This window comes from Manis javanica, chromosome 8, assembly GCF_040802235.1.
Source record: "Manis javanica isolate MJ-LG chromosome 8, MJ_LKY, whole genome shotgun sequence".
In the NCBI taxonomy this organism is placed as follows: domain Eukaryota; kingdom Metazoa; phylum Chordata; class Mammalia; order Pholidota; family Manidae; genus Manis; species Manis javanica.
The window spans coordinates 44,061,952-44,082,166 of record NC_133163.1 but is presented as its reverse complement, the minus strand read 5'-3'; the positions used below and the strand labels follow the sequence as shown (position 1 = coordinate 44,082,166).

The 20,215-nt window shown below is 34.4% G+C and overlaps 1 protein-coding gene across 18 annotated transcripts in view; it reads left to right on the top strand.

Moving 5' to 3' along the window:
• The window catches only part of KTN1 (kinectin 1), a 145,313-nt gene that overhangs the window by 119,892 nt on the left and 5,206 nt on the right, over window positions 1–20,215 (top strand). For 9 of the 18 annotated variants that reach the window (XM_073211198.1, XM_073211199.1, XM_073211195.1 and 6 more), the window contains 10 exons: window positions 253–342; window positions 12,067–12,147; window positions 12,944–13,033; window positions 13,146–13,238; window positions 14,103–14,174; window positions 14,410–14,493; window positions 14,654–14,737; window positions 17,086–17,169; window positions 18,717–18,809; window positions 19,621–19,741. In XM_073211198.1, the coding sequence (XP_073067299.1) occupies window positions 253–342; window positions 12,067–12,147; window positions 12,944–13,033; window positions 13,146–13,238; window positions 14,103–14,174; window positions 14,410–14,493; window positions 14,654–14,737; window positions 17,086–17,169; window positions 18,717–18,809; window positions 19,621–19,741 (892 nt within the window). Of the gene's footprint in view, window positions 1–252; window positions 343–12,066; window positions 12,148–12,943; window positions 13,034–13,131; window positions 13,239–14,102; window positions 14,175–14,409; window positions 14,494–14,653; window positions 14,738–17,085; window positions 17,170–18,716; window positions 18,810–19,620; window positions 19,742–20,215 lie in introns of those variants that run through there. The other 9 variants (XM_073211205.1, XM_073211201.1, XM_073211209.1 and 6 more) reach the window with 2 other exon arrangements.

The following is a 20,215-nucleotide window of genomic DNA, read 5'->3' as shown; positions in this document are numbered from 1 at the left end:
TGTCCATATTGTCAGGTACTGCATTGGCTTGATTAATGAAAGACATTATTCATTATTTAGGATGCTTTAGAGATTTTGCAGACTTGCTTACGGAAGCATTTTGACATATTAAAATGGGAAATTTAAAAGTTGGTCATTATTAAGCTGAATTTTTTAAATATTGTGACTTTTCCTCCCTTGAGCTTAAAATACTATAGCTTTTTAAAATTTTATTTTATATTCTTGTTTGATTTAGTTCATTTTCCTCTTTAGGAAGGACAACAACATGTGGAAGCTGTTGAATTGGAAGCTAAAGACGTTCTCAAAAAATTATTTCCAAAGGTGTCTGTCCCTTCCAATTTGGTAAGGTTAACTTATTATTTATTTAAAAATGACATCTTTATCGTTATTCAAGGAAGTTGTGAATAAGCAGCATTTGCATTCTGCACTTGGTTTTGACAGTGTCGCTGATACTGTAATCTTTGCCATATGTAACCTAGGGTGCTTTTGATCAATAACTTGGTTCAAAACTCTGTTTATGCAACTAGTATTTTTGTTGTAAAACAAAATTTGCAAATGAGACGTGATTTAGAGGATCATAAACATCATATTTAGGAAAGAAATGTTGATTGTTAATAAACCAATAATGTTTTTAATGGCTTTTTTCAAAAGAGAACTTAATTTTAAGTGATTGCTTTTTGTTTTGAGGAACACTTTATATTTTTAATTGAATGTTTGTAATACAATGAACCAGGCAGTTTTCATCTCAAAACTCAAGATCTGGGTATCTGTTAACTTCTTCAAACAAAAGCCTTGAAGACAGTGTAAAGCAGCTTGCTTTACTTGAGGTTGTGGGAGAGAGGTTACTTTAATTCTGAGAATTAATAGAGTGATTATTTGAGGACAGAGAAAACCAGTATATGTTCACAGTTTCCTAAAATGGTGGTACAGGTCTTTTCCTTTTTTAAAATTTTTTATTCAGGTATCATTGATACACAATATTATGAAAGTTTCACATTAGCAACATTGTGGTTACTACATTCACCCATATTATCAAGTCTGCCCCCTATACCCCATTGCAGTCACTGTCCATCAGCATAGTAAGATGCTATAGAATCACTACTTGTCTTCTCTCTGCTATACTGCCTTCCCTGTGACCCCCCTACGTTATGTGTGCTAATCATAATGCCCCTAAACCCCCTTTCCCTTTGGTAATCGCTAGTCCCTTCTTGGAGTCTGTGAGTCTGCCATATCCTCCACCTCCATCCATGTTGTTTCAAATGGTAGGATTTGTTTTCTTCTTATGGCTGAATAATACTCCATTGTGTATATGTACCACATCTTCTTTATCCATTCATCTACTGATGGGACACTTAGGTTGCTTTCATTTCTTGGCTATGGTAAATACTGTTGTAATAAAAAGACATGTGTATATGTCTTTTTGAATTTGGGATCTTGTTTTCTTTGGGTAAGTTCCTAAGAGTGGAATTCCTGGGTGAAATGGTATTTCTATTTTTAGTTTTCTGAGTAACCTCCATACTGCTTTCCACAACAGTTGAACTAATTTACATTCCCACAGCAGTGTAGAAGGGTTCCCCTTTCTTCATACCCTTGCCAGTATTTGTTGTTGCTTGTCTTTTAGATGTTGGCCATCCTAACTGCTGTGAGGGGACATCTCATTGTGGTTTTAATTGCATTTCCCTGATGATTAGTGATGTGGAGCATCTTTTCATATCCCTGTTGGCCATCAGAATTTCTTCTTTGGAGAAATGTCTGTTCAGATCCTCCCCCCATTTTTTAATAGGGTTACTTGCTTTTTGGGTGTTGAGGCTTGTGAGTTCTTTATATATTTTGGATGTTAACCCCTTATTGGATAAATCATTTACGAATATATTCTCCTATACTGTAGGATGCCTTTTTGTTCTGCTGATGGTGTCCTTTGCTGTACAAAAGCTTTTTAGTTTGATATAGTCCCATTTGTTCATTTTTGCTTTTGTTTCCTTTTCCTGGGGAGATGTGTTCAGGAAAAAGTTACTCATGTTTATATTCAAGAGATTTTTTCCTATGTTTTCTTCTAAGAGTTTTATGGTTTCATAACTTAGATTCAGGTCTTTGATCCATTTCCAGTTTACTTTTGTGTATGGGGTTAGACAATAATCCAGTTTCATTCTCTTACATGTAGTTGTCCAGTTTTGCCAACACCAGTTGTTGAAGAGGCTGTCATTTCCCCATTGTATATTCACGGCTCCTTTATCGTGTATTAATTGGCCATATACATGTGGGTTTATATTTGAGCTCTCTTTTTTGTTCCATTGGTCTATGAGTCTGTTCCAAATTGTCTTGATTACAGTGGCTTTATAGTAGAGCTTGAAACTGGGGAGTGTAGTCCCCCCTGCTTTTTTCTTCCTTCTCGGGACTGCTTTGGCTGTTTGGGGTCTTTTGTGATTCCATATGAATTTTAGAACTGTTTGTTCCAGTTTGTTGAAGAATGCTATCAGTATTTTGGTAGGGATTGCTTTGAATCTGTAGAATGCTTTAGTTAATAATTCTTTGTATTTCTGTGGAGTGATTTTTCCATTCTCATTTCTGATTATGTTGATTTGTGTTGACTCTCTTTTTCTCTTAATAATAGAGGCTTATCTATTTTGTTTATTTTCTCAAAGAACCAGCTCTTGGTTTCGTTGATTTTTGCTATTGTTTTATTCTTCTCAATTTTGTTTATTTCTTCTCTGATCTATGTCCCTCCTTCTGCTGACTTTAGGCCTCATTTGTTCTTCTTTTTCCAGTTTTAATAATTGTGATGTTAGACTATTCATTTGGGATTGAGTGTGCCTGGATTGCTATATACTTTCCTCTTAAGACTGCTTTCGCTGCATCCCACAGAAGTTGGGGCTTAGTGTTGTTGTTGTCATTTGTTTCTATATATTCCTTGATCTCTATTTTGATTTGTTCATTGATCCATTGATTATTTAGTAGCATGTTGTTAAGCCTCCATGTGTTTGTGAGCCTTTTTGTTTTCTTTGTAGAATTTATTTCTACTTTCATACCTTTGTGGTCTGAAAAATGGTAGAATTTCAATATTGTGGAATTTACTGAGGCTCTTTTTGTGAGCTAGTATGTGGTCTATTCTGGAGAATGTTCCATGTGCACTTGAGAAGAATGTATATCCTGTTGCTTTTGGATGTAAAGTTCTATAGATGTCTATTAGGTCCATCTGTTCTAGTGTGTTGAGTGCCTGTGTGTCTTTACTTATTTTCTGCCCGGTGGATCTATCCTTTGGGGTGAGTGGTGTGTTGAAGTCTCCTACAATGAATGCATTGCAGTCTATTTCCCTCTTTAGTTCTGTTAGTATTTGCTTCACATATGCTGGTGCTCCTGTATTGGGTGCATATATATTTAGAATGGTTATATCCTCTTGTTGGACTGAGCCCTTTATCATTATGTATGCCTTCTTTATCTCTTGTTACTTTCTTTGTTTTGAAGTCTATTTTGTCTGATATTAGTACTGCAACCCCTGCTTTCTTCTCACTGTTGTTTGCCTGAAATATGTTTTTCCATCCCTTGACTTTTAGTCTATGCTTATCTTTGGGTTTAAGGTGAGTTTCTTGTAAGCAGCATATAGATGGGATGTATTTCCATTGATTGGTATAAGTCTGATGTTAGCCTGATTGGTTTTCCTTTATAGGTGACCTTTTTCTCTCTAGCTGCCTTTAAAACTCTTTCCTTGTCCTTGATCCTTGCCATTTTAATTATTATGTGTCTTGGTGTTGTCCTCCTTGGATCCTTTCTGTTGGGGGTTCTGTATAATTCCATGGTCTGTTCGATTATTTCCTCCCCCAGTTTGGGGAAGTTTTCAGCAATTATTTCTTCAAAGACACTTTCTATCCCTTTTCCTCTTTCTTCCTCTTCTGGTATCCCTATAATACGAATGTTTTTCCTTTTGTATTGGTCACATATTTCTCTTAGTGTTGTTTCATTCCTGGAGATCCTTTTATCTCTCTCTATGTCAGCTTCTATACGTTCCTGTTCTCTGGCTTCTATTCCTTCAATGGCCTCTTGCATCTTATCCATTCTGCTTATAAATCCTTCCAGGGATTGTTTCACTTCTGTGATCTCTTTCCTGACATCTGTGATCTCCTTCCGGACTTCATCCCACTGCTCTTGCATTTTTCTCTGCATCTCATCCCATTGCTCTTGCATTTTTTTTTGCATCTCTGTCAGCATGTTCATGATTTTTATTTTGAATTCTTTTTCAGGAGGACTAGTTATGTCTGTCTCCTTCTCAGGTGTTGTCTCTGTGATCTTTGTCTGCCTGTAGTTTTGCCTTTTCATGGTGATAGAGATAGTTTGCAGAGCTGGTAGAAGTGACCGCTGGAAGAGCTTCCCTTCTTGTTGGTTTGTAGCCTTTTCCTGGGAGAATAGCGACTTCTAGTGGCTTGTGCTGGGCAGCTGTGCGCAGACAGGGCTTCTGCTTCCTGCCCAGTTGCTTTGGGGTTTATCTCCGCTGTTGCTGTGGGCTTGGCCTGGCTGGGGCTGTTGCAGGATGGCCATTTTGACAATACAAATTCTTCCTACCTATGAGCATGGGATGTATTTCCATTGATTGGTATCTTTAATTTCTCCCATGAGTGTCTTGTAGTTTTCAGGGTATAGGTCTTTCACCTCCTTGGTTAAGTTTATTCCTAGTTATTTTGTTTTTTTTGATGCAATTGTAAATGGAATTGTTTTCCTGATTTCTCTTTCTGCTACTTCATTGTTAGTAGATAGGAATACAACAGATTTCTGTGTATTAATCTTGTATCCTGCAACTTTGCTGGATTCAGTTATTAGTTCTAATAGTTTTGGGGTGTATTCTTTAGGGATTTTTTTTTTATTAATTAAACTCTAAACTTTATTCAGATTTCATGAATTTTCACTTAATATACTTATTTATCTATCTATGTATCTATCTATGTATCTATTTATTTATTATTTATTATTATTTTTTGGTATCATTAATCTACAATTACATGAAGAACATTATGTTTACTAGATGCCCCCCATCACCAAGTCACCCACACAAATCCCATTAGAGTCACTGTCCATCTGTGTAGTAAGATGCTGTAGGATCACTACTTGTCTTCTCTGTGTTGCACAGCCCTCCCCGTGCCACCCCCTCACATTATGCATGCTAATCATAATGCCCCCTTTCTTTTTTTCCCCCTCTTTCCCCTCCCTTCCTACCCACCGTCCCCTGTCCCTTTCCCTTTGATAGCTGTTAATCTATTCTTGGGTTCTGTGATTCTGCTGATGTTTTGTTCCTTCAGTTTTTTCTTTGTTCTTACAAACTCTACATATGAGTGAAATCATTTGGTACTTGTCTTTCCATATGTCTTAATTCACTGAGCATAATACCCTCTAGCTCCATCCATGTTGCTGCAAATGGTAGGATTTGTTTTCTTCTTATGGCTGAACAGTATTCCATTGTGTATATGTACCACATCTTCTTTATCCATTCATCTACCGATGGACATTCAGGTTGCTTCCAATTCTTGGCTATTGTAAATAGTGCTGTGATAAACATAGGGGTGCATCTGTCATTTTCCAACTGGGCTGCTGCATTCTTAGGGTAAATTCCTAGAAGTGAATTCCTGGGTCAAGTGGTATTCTATTTTGAGTTTTTTGGGGAACCTCCATACTGCTTTCCACAATGGTTGAACTAATTTACATTTCCACCAGCAGTGTAGGAGGGTTCCCCTTTCTCCACATCCTCGCCAACATTTGTTGTTTGTCTTTTCGATGATGGCAGTCCTTACTGGTGTGAGGTGATATCTCATTGTGGTTTTAATTTGCATTTCTCTGATGACAAGCAATGTGGAGCATCTTTTCATGTGTCTGTTGGCCATCTGAATTTCGTCTTTGGAGAAGTGTCTGTTCAGCTCCTCTGCCCATTTTTTAATTGGATTATTTGCTTTTTGTTTGTTGAGGTGTGTGAGCTCTTTATATATTTTAGATGTCAACCCTTTATTGGATCTGTCATTTATGAATATATTCTCCCATACTGTAGGATGCCTTTTTGTTATATTGGTGATATCCTTTGCTGTACAGAAGCTTTTCAGCTTGATATAGTCCCACTTGTTCATTTTTGCTTTTGCTTCCCTTTCCTGGGGAGATATGTTCATGAAGAGGTCGCTCATGTTTATGTCCAAGAGATATTTGCCTATATTTTTTTCTAAGAGGTTTATGGTTTCATGACTTACATTCCGGTCTTTGATCCATTTTGAATTTACTTCTGTGTATGGGGTTAGACAGTGATCCAGTTTCATTCTCTTACATGTAGGTGTCCAGTTTTGCCAACACCAGCTGTTGGAAGAGGCTGTCATTTCCCCATTGTATGTCCATGGCTCCTTTATCATATATTAATTGACCATATATGTTTGGGTTAATATCTGGGTTCTCTGTCCTTTTCCACTGGTCTGTGGGTCTGTTCTTGTGCCAGTACCAAATTGTCTGGATTACTGTGGCTTTGTAGTAGAGCTTGAAGTTGGGAAGTAAGGACCCCCTCCCCCCACCCCCACTTTATTCTTCCTTCTCAGGATTGCTTTGGCTATTCAGGGTCTTTGGTGGTTCCATATGAAGTTTAGAACTGTTTGTTCCAGTTCTTTGAAGAGTACTATTGGTATTTTGATAGGGATTGCATTGAATCTGTAGATTGCTTTAGGCAGGATGGCCAATTTGACAATAATAATTCTTCCTAGCCAAGAACATGGGGTGAGTTTCCATTTGTTAGTGTCCTCTTTAATTTCTTTTAGGAGTGTCTTGTAGTTTTCAGGGTATAAGTCTTTCACTTCCTTGGTGAGGTTTATTCCTAGGTATTTTATTCTTTTTGATGCAATTGTGAATGGAATTTTTTTTCTGATTTCTCTTTCTGCTAGTTCATCATTAGTAGGAAAGTCACAGATTTATGTGTATTAATTTTGTATCCTGCAACTTTGCTGAATTCAGGTATTAGTTCTAGTAGTTTTGGAGTAGAGTCTTTAGGGTACAATATCATGTCATCTGCAAATAGTGAGTTTGACTTCTTCTTTACCAATCTGGATGCCTTGTATTTCTTTTTGTCTAATTGCTCTGGCTAGGACCTCCAGTACTATGTTGAATAACAGTGGGAAGAATGGGCATCCTTGTCTTGTTCCCAGTCTTAAAGGAAAAGCTTTCAGCTTTTTGCTGTTAAGTATGATGTTGGCTGTGGGTTTGTTGTATATGGCCTTTATTATGTTGAGGTCCTTGCCCTCTATACCCATCTTGTTGAGAGTTTTTATCATAAATGGATGTTGATTTTTGTCAAATGCTTTTTTATCATCTATTGAGATGATCATGTGGATTTTGTCCTTCTTTTTGTTGATGTAGTGGATGATGTTGATGGATTTTCAAATACTGTACCACCCTTACATCCCTGGAATAAATCCCACTTGATCATGATGGATGATCTTTTTGATGTATTTTTGAATTCGGTTTGCTAATATTTTGTTGAGTATTTTTGCATCTATGTTCATCAGCTGTCTGTAATTATCTTTTTTTTGGTATCTTTGCCTTGTGTAGGTACTAGATTGATGATGGCCTCATAGAATGAGTTTGGAAGTATTCCCTCCTCTTCTACTTTTTGGAAAACTAACGAGGATGCGTATTAGGTCTTCTCTAAATGTCTGATAAAATTCAGTGGTGAAGCCATCTCCTCCAGGCCTTTTGTTCTTGGGTAGCTTTTTGATTACCTTTTCAATTTCATTGCTGGTAATTGGTCCATTCAGATTTTCTGTTTCTTTCTTGGTCAATCTTGGAAGATTGTATTTTTCTAGAAAGTTATCTGTTTCTTCTAGATTATACAGTTTGTTAGCATATTATTTTTCATAGTATTCTCTAATAATCCTTTGTATTTCTGTAATGTCTGTAGTGATTTTTCTTTTGTCATTTCTGAATCTGTTTATATGTGTAGACTCTCTTTTTTTCTTGATAAGTCTGGCTAGGGGTTTATCTATTTTGTTTATTTTCTTGAAGAACCAGCTCTTGGTTTCATTAATTCTGTCTATTGTTTTATTCTCAATTTTTAAAATTTCTTCTCTTATCTTTATCATGTCCCTCCTTCTGCTGACTTTGGGCCTCAGTTGTTCTTCTTTTTCCAGTTTCAGTAATTGTGAGTTTAGACTGTTCATACGGGATTTTTCATCTTTCTTGAGATAAACCTGTATTGCAATATACTTTCCTCTTAGAACTGCCTTCACTGTGTTCCACAGAAGTTGGTGTGTTGAGTTGTATTCATTTGTCTCCATATATTGCTTGATCTCTTTCTTTATTTAGTCACTGATCCATTGTTTTTTTTTTTTTTTCCCTGTGAAAAAATTTTTACTATTACATATTCCTATTCTGGATTGATGCTTTTACAATAACAGAACTTTGGTATACTTGAACTGAAACTTCTGAAATAGTTATTTTTTTTATTTTTTGTTTTATTTTGTATCATTAATCTATAATTACATGAGCAGCATTATGGTTACAAGACTCCACCTATTATCAAGGCCCGAGCACATACCCCAATACAGTCACTGTCCATCAGCATAGCAAGATGCTATAGAATCACTACTTGTCTCCTTTGTGTTGTACCTCCTTCCCCATGCCACCCACCCTCCCCCTCCCACACACACACATTATGTCTGCTAATTATAGATCCATCGGTTTTTTAGGAACATGTTGTTAAGCATCCATTTGTTTATGGGTTTATTTGTTTTCTTTGCACAATTATTTCTAGTTTCATACCTTTGTGGTCTGGGAAGCTGGTTGGCACAATTTCAATCCTTCTGAATTTACTGAGGCTCTTTTTTGGCCTAGTATGTGATCTATTCTGGAAAATGTTCCATGTGCACTTGAGAAGAATGTGTATCCTGCTGCTATTGGGTGGAGTGTTTTGTAGATGTCAGTTAGGGCCATCTGTTCTAATGCATTGTTCAGTGCCTCTGTCTCCTTACTTAGTTTCTGTCTGGGTGTGTCCTTTGGAGTGGGTGGTGTGTTGAAGTCTCCTAAAATGAATGCATTGCATTCTATTTCCCCCTTTAATTCTCTTAGTATTTGTTGCATATATTTAGGTGCTCCTATGTTGGGTGCATAGATACTTATAATGGTTATATCCTCTTGTTGGATGGTAAGTCTTTTTATTTTAATGGAAAATTGTATACCCACTCACCCCCGAAAGGAGAGACATTAGCATAATGAGCCTGATGTACCCAGTATCCCTATTCTGCAATTACCCATACTGGGCACGCATGGTATACAATCTTATTTCACCTCCTTGTTTCTCTCAGCACTTCCAGAAATTTTGAGGGATGTCAAACATCAGAGCATTTCATCTGTAAATATTTCAGTACATATTTCTGAAAGATAAAGATTCCTCCAAAAAAGCCTGTTTTTACATTAAAACTTTTTTTAAATTTCATACATATAGTCATACTTACATTTCTTCAGTTTTCAAATAAATTTTCTCTTCTCATGAAATTATAGCTACTGACTAGTTTGTTTTAATCAAGACCCAAATAAGGTCAACCTGTGATTAATTTAAGATGTCTCATAGATCTTCTTTATTCCACAGGTTCCCTTCTGTGTGTCAGCAAAGGTTCCTGCACCCCCATCTTCTCCACTTCTTTAAATTTAGTGGTTTCATATGCAGTTTCCCAGTTTGGATTTTGCTGAATGAATCCCTGTATGAATACATTCTTCTGTCCTTTGTATATACCATAAATTGGTAGTCAGTTGAGGCCTGATTAGATTCAGGCTCATTACTTTGGGTGGAGGATTGGGTGGAGGCAAGGATTCATCATGAGTAGTGTTGTGTACTTCCATCAGGAGGTCCACAGTGTTGCTTGTCTTTTCTTTGGCCATTTGGAGCTTTTAGGCTATTTAGGCTGGCTACCAAATTTCTTTGATATAACACTCCTGAACTTTAGTAGCTTATTTGCATTGTGGTAAGATAAGATGTTGCTTATTATATACATTTCCTGTCCCAAACTTGGAATCAATTGTTTCTTCAAGGAGCTCTTGGCTCTTCTTTCTGTGGGTGCTAGGTGTGGTGTACGTAAACTCAGCGGCCTGCTCTATGCATAGTCTGAGTTCAGCTGTTACTCAGATCATATGGACATACAGTCTACATTTAATTTGTGCAGAAACCAAAAATCACTTTGTTTTCCATTGTAACTGTTGAGGATACATTCAGGTTTGATCAGTTGAGTAGATACCTACTATGGCAGCTTTTAACTGTAACAAAATAACCTGCATTGGCAAACATAGATGCATTGTCACTTCCAGTGTTGTTCTTAGATTGAATTTAGGAGAAAGGGGTGTTGTTCAGGTGTTTCACATTTTTTCTTTTGTGGTCATAATCTGTTTTTATTTCTGTATTCCTATTCTATATTTTATCACTTAATAGAAATAAACTTTGGGAATTTACTTGTGGCAGTAATTTATAAGGCAAGAGAGTTAATGATTTATAATTTCTGTTTTTTAAAGATTGTGTAAATATTAAAAACCCTTTTCAATGTAACATATTAATTCTTAACTGCAATATTTACCTACCCTCAACACTCAAGACTTTGGGACACTCTAAATGTAAATCATTGCAAGACGTGGATGATATTTGGCTTTTCTTCATCCAGTTAGAAAGTTGAATATTTCTGCATGTCGTCTGTATTAAAGAAATTTATTAAACTTTTTGTGTGCTACTTAAGGTCTAGCATTTTAAGTTTTTAAAGGAATAAAGTATAATAACCTATTTCAGAGAACAAAGCAATAGCTAAATTTAATATTAAGATAAGTTAATATAGTCAGTAGACATAAAAAGGCTTTTATATGTAAACATTTTTTTTCTGCTTTTCTTTTGCTTTTTCTGCAAAGCAAGTCAGCATAGGAGAGATCTAAACTATATGGCCTTGAGGGAGATTTATAAACTTTAAGCAACTAAATCAAATTTTAGCTGACTTTAATTTATATTGAATTCCTGTGTTTTAAACTAAGTAGGATTTTAATAAAATACATTTACTCTTGAATCAAATTTATAAAGTGAGAATAGAATTTTTAAGTAGAGAGGCTTTTTGACTATTTTGTACTGTGGGGAATTAAGTACTATTATACCATATTGTACATAGTGCTGTTCTACTTGGGGTTTATGGGATAATCTCAGCATCTGATTATTTGTTTTTTGTTCTTATTTGATAGAGTATAGAGAATCTTGACTCAGCCACATAAGTTAAGCAATTAATAGAAATTTCATGTGTGTTCTTTTTCTGGAGTAGGCTAAATGATAGACTTAAAATAGTAGTAAGAGGAAATCTGATTTAAAGTATCTAACAAATAATATTAACACTTAAAATTCAGATAAGAAGCATACAAAATCTAGCATAATTTATTCTAAAATTTAGAATACTGACTAAAACTATTATATGCCTTGTGTTTGCATCAGCTAACCTGTCAGCACAAATGTAGTTCTGTTGGTTTTAAACAAGAACATGTTTTTTTTGTATTGTTATCATTTCTCAAATGGTTTTAAAAGCACTTTATAATACATATTTAGTTGGAAGTATTTTCAGAATCTTCATAGAATTTGAAATCTTCTGAATAGAGTATTTTCAGTTAACCTTTTAGTTTATGAACTGAGAATACCTAGTTTTGAAGAACTAGTTTACCTGAGAAAAACATTTTGAAAAATTATTAATTTTAGCTTTTCTGTGGTTTTAAAGTCAAGTCTTTTAGTCCTAGTGCTAGTAAGTGGTAGAGGCTGGGTTTGAGCCCAGCTTTATGTATATTTAAGTCCAGAATTCAGTTGCATATATATCCTTGGTTAGGTTAAATAAGATTTGGTTTAGATTGTAGTACATAGGTATATTTTTAGTGTTTTATTTTCAAGGCTGGTTATGGACAACTTAAGTAGCAGTTGTATTATTTTTTCAGATTTCTAGAGGGGTGGTCTTTGTGTAGATTTCTTTTATAATCATATAATTTGGTTATTTAAAAACTTTTACCTATTTCATTTAGATGTTTTTGGAAATTGGTAATTTTGACTTTTCTCCACAGAGTTATAGTGAATGGTTGCATGGATTTGAAAAGAAGGCAAAAGAATGTGTGGCTGGAACGTCAGATTCAGAGGAAGTTACGGTTAGTTCAAGAAATGAAGTATCTATATTTTAACCAGATGTGGAAAAAAAGTAAATCATAATTTTTCTTTATAAGGTTGGGAAAGATACATGATATGAGTAGAATAGTGATCTTTGGAGAAAGTCTAAGAAAGTGTTTTCATTTTGTGTAAATTTTGGTGGAAATGGTATATAGATCTTCCTGGCATTTGATTTGTGTATGAGGCTTATGTTTGCTATTTCTTTAACTCTATCTTAATGATATCTAACACTGAATATTTAACCATCTTTTACTCTCTTTTTAACCTGGATTTAAAAAGTTAAGATCAGTTAAAGTAGGTAGGTAGAAACTGATTGGTTTGCTAAAGTAACCCCAAATACATCAGTAAGAGTGTTTAGAACCTAGATGTTTTTATCACTGACTGTTGAAATTTGGGAGATTAACTTTTTTGTGTATCTCAAGTGGCTTGATTAAAATCCCCTTTCCCATGTTTGTTGAATAGGCATTGTCTCCTTACTTCACATGTGGTTCTGCTTTGATTTTACCATCCCACTAAAGAGTGACAAGCCTACTTATTATAAAATTCTGTTATGTATTTTGTAGTAAGTTGATTCAGGAATTTTATTAGCAAAAGCCAAATGACCAAAAATGTCACGGAACTTCATTGCTTATTAAGAAGGTTGAAATGTATTGTTTGATTTTAAAACTGTTAGAAACCATTTGTCATGCATAGTATACCATTAAGTACTGAAATAAATTTGAAACACCAAACTTTATGGTAAAACTAGAGAATTTTTCTTTATTTCATTCTTTGCAGATTCTAGAGCACAAGTTAAAAGAAGCTGATGAATTACACACATTGTTACAGCTTGAGTGTGAAAAATACAAATCTGTCCTTGCAGAAACAGTAGGAAATGATTTTGGTTTTATTTTTAAATTACTAACTTAATCTTTAGTGGCTTAAATAGTTTATCTTGTCATTAAAACATGAATTTTTCAAAACAGCTGTACTTTTGTAGGAAGGAATTTTACAGAAGCTACAAAGAAGTGTGGAACAAGAAGAAAATAAATGGAAAGTTAAGGTCGATGAATCACAAAAGACTATTAAACAGGTATTTAAAAGAGTCTAGAGCAGTGGTTCCCAGTGCTGGTTTGTGGGCCCCAACAGCAGTGTCAGAGCACCTTGGAACTTGTTAGAAATGCACATTATTGGGCTTTACCAACTCTGTGTGGGTCTGCAACTTTGGGGCCAGAGATCTGTTTTAGAGCACCCTCAAGTGATTCTGGCACCCACCCACATTTGAGAATCAGAGGTTTTGAATATGACTAAAGGGAAATGACATAGAATGTAAAGAGCTTTCAAAGTTAGAGAACTGCTATGTGATAGCATAAGGCATAGAATTTGGGGTTCACAATAATTTTAAAAACATTGATGTATGACCCATGATACAGTATTCAAGAAAAAGTAAGTCCTCTTCATGGAAACTGAGTGTTAGTGTATGATCTTTATTTTTTTCCATTTACTTGAGTGTGGTAAAGAATGCCATCTATTGCTTACTTGTTTTCCTGGGCCAACCTGTGCAGAATTTAAAGGGTTAAAAAATGCTTTTTTTAAATTAAGGTATCATTGCTATACACTCTTTTTTTTTTTATTAAAGGGTTAAAATTTAAAGGGTTGCTGATGGTATTCTATGTTAATGCATTTGGGGATTAAATATAGCTGATTATCACTTATTTGTCTAAAAAGTTAAGTGCTTTTAGCTAATATAATATCATGCAAATAGGGTAGCTTTGGACCATAGTTTAAATCAAGTTAAATGTGATACTGTCATTTTTAAGATCTTTTAAAATTCAGTGTGGCTTTAAATGAGATGTATTTCAAACCCTCTGAAATGTCTAACTGATTAAAATTCTATGAGATAGAAACCTTATATCCTTGGTGGTTTACTTGGTTATATAATTGTTTCATATTTCAGATGCAGTTGTCATTCACATCCTCAGAACAAGAGCTAGAGCGGTTAAAAAGAGAAAGTGAAGATATTGAAAATGTATGTATTCCATTGTTTGATTTGTATCCTCCTGACTCATTTTTAGCATTAAGGCTTATCATAAGATCTGTGTTTTAAGATTTATCTAATACTGCAATTGTTTTGCTTTTAAGAAAATCTTAGGTAATGATACAGTTTTATATTCATAAATATCATAACTGTCCATTGTGGGGAAGCATAATGAAAGAAAATCATAAATGTGTCTGCTAACTTTCCTCCTTTGTTGCATTATTAGTTGAGAAGAGAACGAGAGCACTTGGAAATGGAACTAGAGAAGGCAGAAATTGAACGATCTACCTATGTTACAGAAGTCAGAGAGGTACTTACAATAGAATTCTTTGAACCTTCTCAATTTAAATTAAGTTTGTAACAGTGATGAAATGTTTCAGGATAAGTTGTTTGTGGCACGGCTTCCGAGTTGCATACAAACCATGGGATGTCATAAGGAGATCAATCTTAAACTCTAAACTTCATTGCAGCTGAAAGATCTGTTGACTGAATTGCAGAAAAAACTTGATGATTCATATTCTGAAGCAGTAAGACAGAATGAAGAGCTAAATTTGGTAAGAAGCTTGTTCTCCACTGGGTATCAAGTAGGCTCTGAAAACACTTGTGTTGACATGTGGAGAAACCATCCAAACTACTTCTGGCTAACATCTTTAGCTTGGCATTTTTGTAAGTTGAAGATAATCTTCATATTCTGATGACTCCTAAGATGATCTTTCTTCTCTTGACTCCTAAGATGATTCTTCTTTTCTTGGCTCCTAACAATGGCATGTTTGGCTTGCACCTTGTTTTCAGAAAAATCCTCTGTTTTATAGAACCTAATTTCTTGAACAGTGTTACTTTCAGTGAATGAAGACATGAAACAAACAGGTAAAGACTGGCTAAGTTGTGAAGATTCTCTTCTTAGAGTTACCATAGTTAACTAGGCCTCATTTTCTAAACTGGAAGGAGATTATTGAATGTTGATACATAGTCATCATTCAAGGGCAGTAATCCAATCCAGCTTCTTATTTTAATGGGTCTTTCTATAGATTATGGATAAAAAAGCTTGTGGTATTCTTTATCAACATATTATTTAGAGCATAGGAATCCTAAAACTATAGACTTAAAGATAACTAAAATTAGCTAAAATCATGTAAAAACATAGGGTACCCTGTATTCCCATTCTTAAATTCTCTGGAAACTTACACTGATTGTGATGGGCTTCATTGTTAGATAGATATGACTCACTTCTTGCATGTTTCAGACAGCAATCATTATATCTTTTGGTGACTTAAAAATGGTTATGGCATGTCATTAGATTTTCTAAATTACCTGAATAAACTCCAGGAATAAAGATTAAGTAAGCTTTCTCTTTATCCCAAGTTAACCCTTCCTAGTTTGGAATTTTCTTATTAGTACTGCTGTATATACCAAAGAAAACTTATTCACTCATTTATCTGTGGTTGGTCTTCTGTGTTATGGAAGTGATCAGTTTACAGAGTAGGGTTCTATGTGTACATTTCATAGAGCCCTACACACATGCAACACACCTCTTTATTTTTTAAATAAGATGTTTTATTTACCTTCATTTTGTATTAATTGAATCGCTTCTACTACAATGTAAGACTAGTTTTATACGTATAAATTGCACAGATCAAGACTGTCATATGCTACAGCTATAAGCTTTGCCCTATGTGTGTTTTTAAGAAATCATTACTAATTACAATTGTTGGAGATTTTACTTGTAACTTGGTGCTTGGTGACTAACTCCAACATTAACATCAAACCCTCAGGATTATCGTTGAGTCTCTATGCAGATGCTTTCTTAGCATTTTTTTGCTACTCTGCTTCTGCCAAAAAGGCCATTTTGAGTTGTATTTATTTTTTTTTGCTTTCAGTTTGTAATCTTAACTTTAGCTCTTCTGTTTGTTTCTTTGCTAAGGGATAACTTGTCACATTATAAGATAAAATAAATTTTGTTTGTCTATACATCATTTGTTCTTGGGCCCAGGGAACCTCTCAGATGTATTAAATCACAGATAAATAAAGGAGCAAAAACTGAAGTATTTTGGTATTTAAAGAGTTCCTAAAATAAAATTTCCAAATGTAATGTCCCTCATTAATTCTCCCTGCATTTCGAACTGTCAGTGTCTTGTATTTCTCCATTTTGGGTCTCTAAAACTGTTTGGAATGTTATACTTATGCGTGGGAGGCAAAATCACTTAAATTGATGAGTTTAATAAAGTTATTTTTTGTTAGTGTAGTCCATTTCCCTAATTTCATATTTAATTGGAACAAGTTAATCAGGAGAAGAGGCATTACATATGGGCAGTAGTGTTACAGGGCTTTATAACTATTTTTGACAAATTGGGTACTAAGTATATCTTAAGACATTCTTGTTGGTAAAATTAGGCTAGTGTGGTCTTGCACTGATCTCTTTCATGATGTCCTTTAAGGCGCTCATCGTTTACATTTTGAAGTTTTCATTTTACTGTATTTGTATCTTCTCTTCAGTGTCTTTAAAAATTACACAACTGACTCAACTATATAGGTCAAGAAAGCCTTTAAAAACTAATTAGCAAAATTCCTGATAACTTGCCTCTTAATTTGTGATAATTTAGATGTGAACTACTTATGTGAATAGTTATACTTTTAAAAGGTACTTTATTGGAATTTGATGGTTTTGTGTTTGCATTTGCAGTATTCTATTCTAAACTCCAGATCATTTCTATAGCTTTTCTTTTGTTTAGCTTTTCAGATGGGAACCTCCCCTGCTTAGCATTTCTATACATCTGGTGCAGCATATTGGCTAATCCACTGTGCATAATAATTGTTAGTGATCTCATTCATTCTTCAGTCCTAGAGGTCTCAGCATTGTCAAAAAAGGATGTAAATTAATTATGATGTTCCTTTATTTTTACAGTTAAAGGCACAGTTGAATGAAACACTCACAAAACTTAGAATTGAACAGAGTGAAAGACAAAAGGTAGCTGGTGACTTGCATAAGGTAAAACACTGCTTGTCCCTAAGGTTGCGGTATCATCCTCCTGTGTCGGGGCTTGACTCTTAAGCAAACATACTGCTAATTCTGGATTTGTTCTTTAACATCATTATGTTAATATGTTTATAAATTTCAGCTGCCTATTACATAGTTATGTTATTGGAACTAAATTTTTTTTCTTGTTTTCCCATTCTTAATTTGCTTCATTTCATCACATTTATGTAATTAATTGCTTCATAAAGTATAGATTAAATATTAAATTTAATTGAAATTATTCTTAAAAATTTGGTCACATCCGTATTTTTTTAAAATAGGGATTTGCTTATGCATTTACAAAGTATGTTTCTTTTGATCTTTATGAAGCTAAAAGATTTAGAGATCTCTGATTTCAGAAATTTGTTCATTTTATTTATTTGTGGATATAGATTTTTCTTAATCTCATATAAAGGATGTTTTTAGTATTACATTTCTTTGCATTAGGTTGACATGTTTGTAATTTTGTTTACAGATATTTTTAATAGTATAATTCACATGTGCTTATTATAACCTGCTTTAGAGCTGTGATTGTGTTTATGGAAGTCATTAACAGTTATGTCAGTTTTTTTTTGATTGCATATAATTCATAGCTTATAATTGTTATGCAGAAGTCCAGGAATCTAGAATTGCTTTATATTATTTTGGTGTTATTTTTAGACCAGTAGGTAAAATATGAACTTAGGAAGTTTTAGAACTCAACTTAGATACATGGTACATTGTCAAGGGTGAACAATCTAATTTATTTGATACATGATTTTAATTTTTGACCTCTGGGTCAAAATATAAAACACACATTTTTAGCTAACAGTTTAGTTTCTCAGAAGGTATTTTAAGGATATTAAACAGATGCTCAGAGATACAGATAGACTGTAATTTATGAGTGACAATGAATTGTCCTGTATCTGTATAATAGAAATAATATGCAACATTTGATCGGAAATGCACATATTTATTTCTTGACATGAAAAAGTTAAAAAATACTTTGTAAACACCATGCAGATTAAAAGCTTATTTGTATAAAATTTTCTGCCAGTTTTGTTTTCTGTGAACACGTGCACAGATCAGAGATGTATACCAGGGGTCAGCAGTTCCACAAACTGTTTAAGGATTTGTGGGCCACATCTGGTCTCTCTCACATACTCTTATTTGTTTATTTAATATAACCCTTAAAAAACATAACCATTCTTAGCTTGTGAACTGTACAGAAACAGGCTGTGGCCATATTTAGTAGATCTCTAATCTAGACTAATGTTGATCTAAATATCAACTGTAGTTTCTTCTGTGCTTAGTTTCTTAATACATTTGCTGTATTGTTTGAAATTTTTAAAAACACCATGTGTTTTTATAGTCTGGTGGGGGAGGAAGCGATTTTCATTTTGGAGAAAGAATAGGTTGGCTTTACATTGTATTTTGTGAAGAGCTTTAGTCTTGTACAAAAAAAGAAAATCACTTTTTTTTTTGGTGTGTATATTTATCAGTTGCAGTATTTAGAGGCTACCATGTTGCTTTCCTTACAGGCTCAAAAGTCGCTGGATCTTATCCAGTCAAAAATTGTAAAAGCTGCTGGAGACACTACTGTTATTGAGAATAGTGATGTTTCCCCAGAAATGGTGTGTATTTTCTTTAACTTCAAACCTCTGGGCTAGTTAACTTTGTAAAGTATCTGAAGAATAAAAAAGGTCTATCTTTGCCTGAAATGGTGCCTTTAGAATTTGCTTCCACTGGTTGTGCTGCATTCTTACCTGAAGGTCGTCTTGGAAATGTTTTATCTCTGAAGTGCAGGGATTTTATTAATATTTTGCTGTAGCATAGTGAGAGATTATGTTAATTTTAAGGTTTGTATTGGAGGGTATAATGGTATACTGCTTAAGAGTTTGGACTCTGTTAGGCTGCCTGTGTTTGAATCTGGGTTCTGCTACTTCATGGCTGTGTAACTTCAGGCAAATTCCTTAGCCTCTCTGTGCTTTAATAGCTCCATCTGTAAAAGGCAATGACAACAGTGTCTATCTTGTAGAATTCTTGAAAGGAATAAGCATATAAAACACTTAGAATAGTGCCTAGCACTTAGTGAGAGCTCAGTATATGTTAACTGTTAACTTTTGCTGTTATGAATGTTCTCCCCTTTGGTGCCTGGCAAATTTTCTTCTGAAAGGGGAAATGTATTTATATCTGATATTCATAGATTATAGATTTTTTTCCTCTCTGACCGTGTGTCAACATTTATAATACAGCTTTCTTTGGTACAATTAATTTGCACCATTAGGTAGCAGACACTTTCTCTGTTTTTTTTTGTTATTGTTGATTTTCATGACATTTTTCATGATTCTGTTTAAAATGGCAGTAAAATGTTTTCCATTTTTTGGTTGCAAATGTCCCTTTCTTGTGTTTTGGAATTTTTCATCACTTTCATCTTGTTTTTAGGAATCTTCCGAGAAGGAAACAATGTCTGTAAGTCTAAATCAGACTGTAACACAGTTACAGCAGTTGCTTCAGGCAGTAAACCAACAACTCACAAAAGAGAAAGAACACTACCAGGTATTAGGTAAGAATAACTAAAGCATTACTGACTGTTTATGGGTGATTGACATAGTGTGTGTGTGAATGTGTAGTGTGTGTTTACCATAAATACAGGAGCTCTGTTGCCCTAGTGGAGATACTCCTTTTTAATCTTTCTCAGAACCTCCAGTTGACAGCTTTAGCTTTCTTGGTGTTTTATTTCTGTCTTGTACATATTTTAGTCTTGTAGCTTGGAAAGGAAAAACCTTTATCTTTGTCTTCTGGACCTTTTTATAAAACAGACTGGTCTTACAACTTGTTTACCTGTCTTTGACTAATTGCCATAATGCCTGCAATTGCTCATTTTGTTTATTGTGATTTTAGTTCTGATAAAGTATCTGTGTGTGTGTGTGTGCGTGTGTTTAATGATTTGATAAAGTGACAGTAACATCATTACTGGGGTAAGATGCTAAACTGAAAATCAAGTTGTGACAGCTTTAAATTGGCAGTCTGGGTTCTT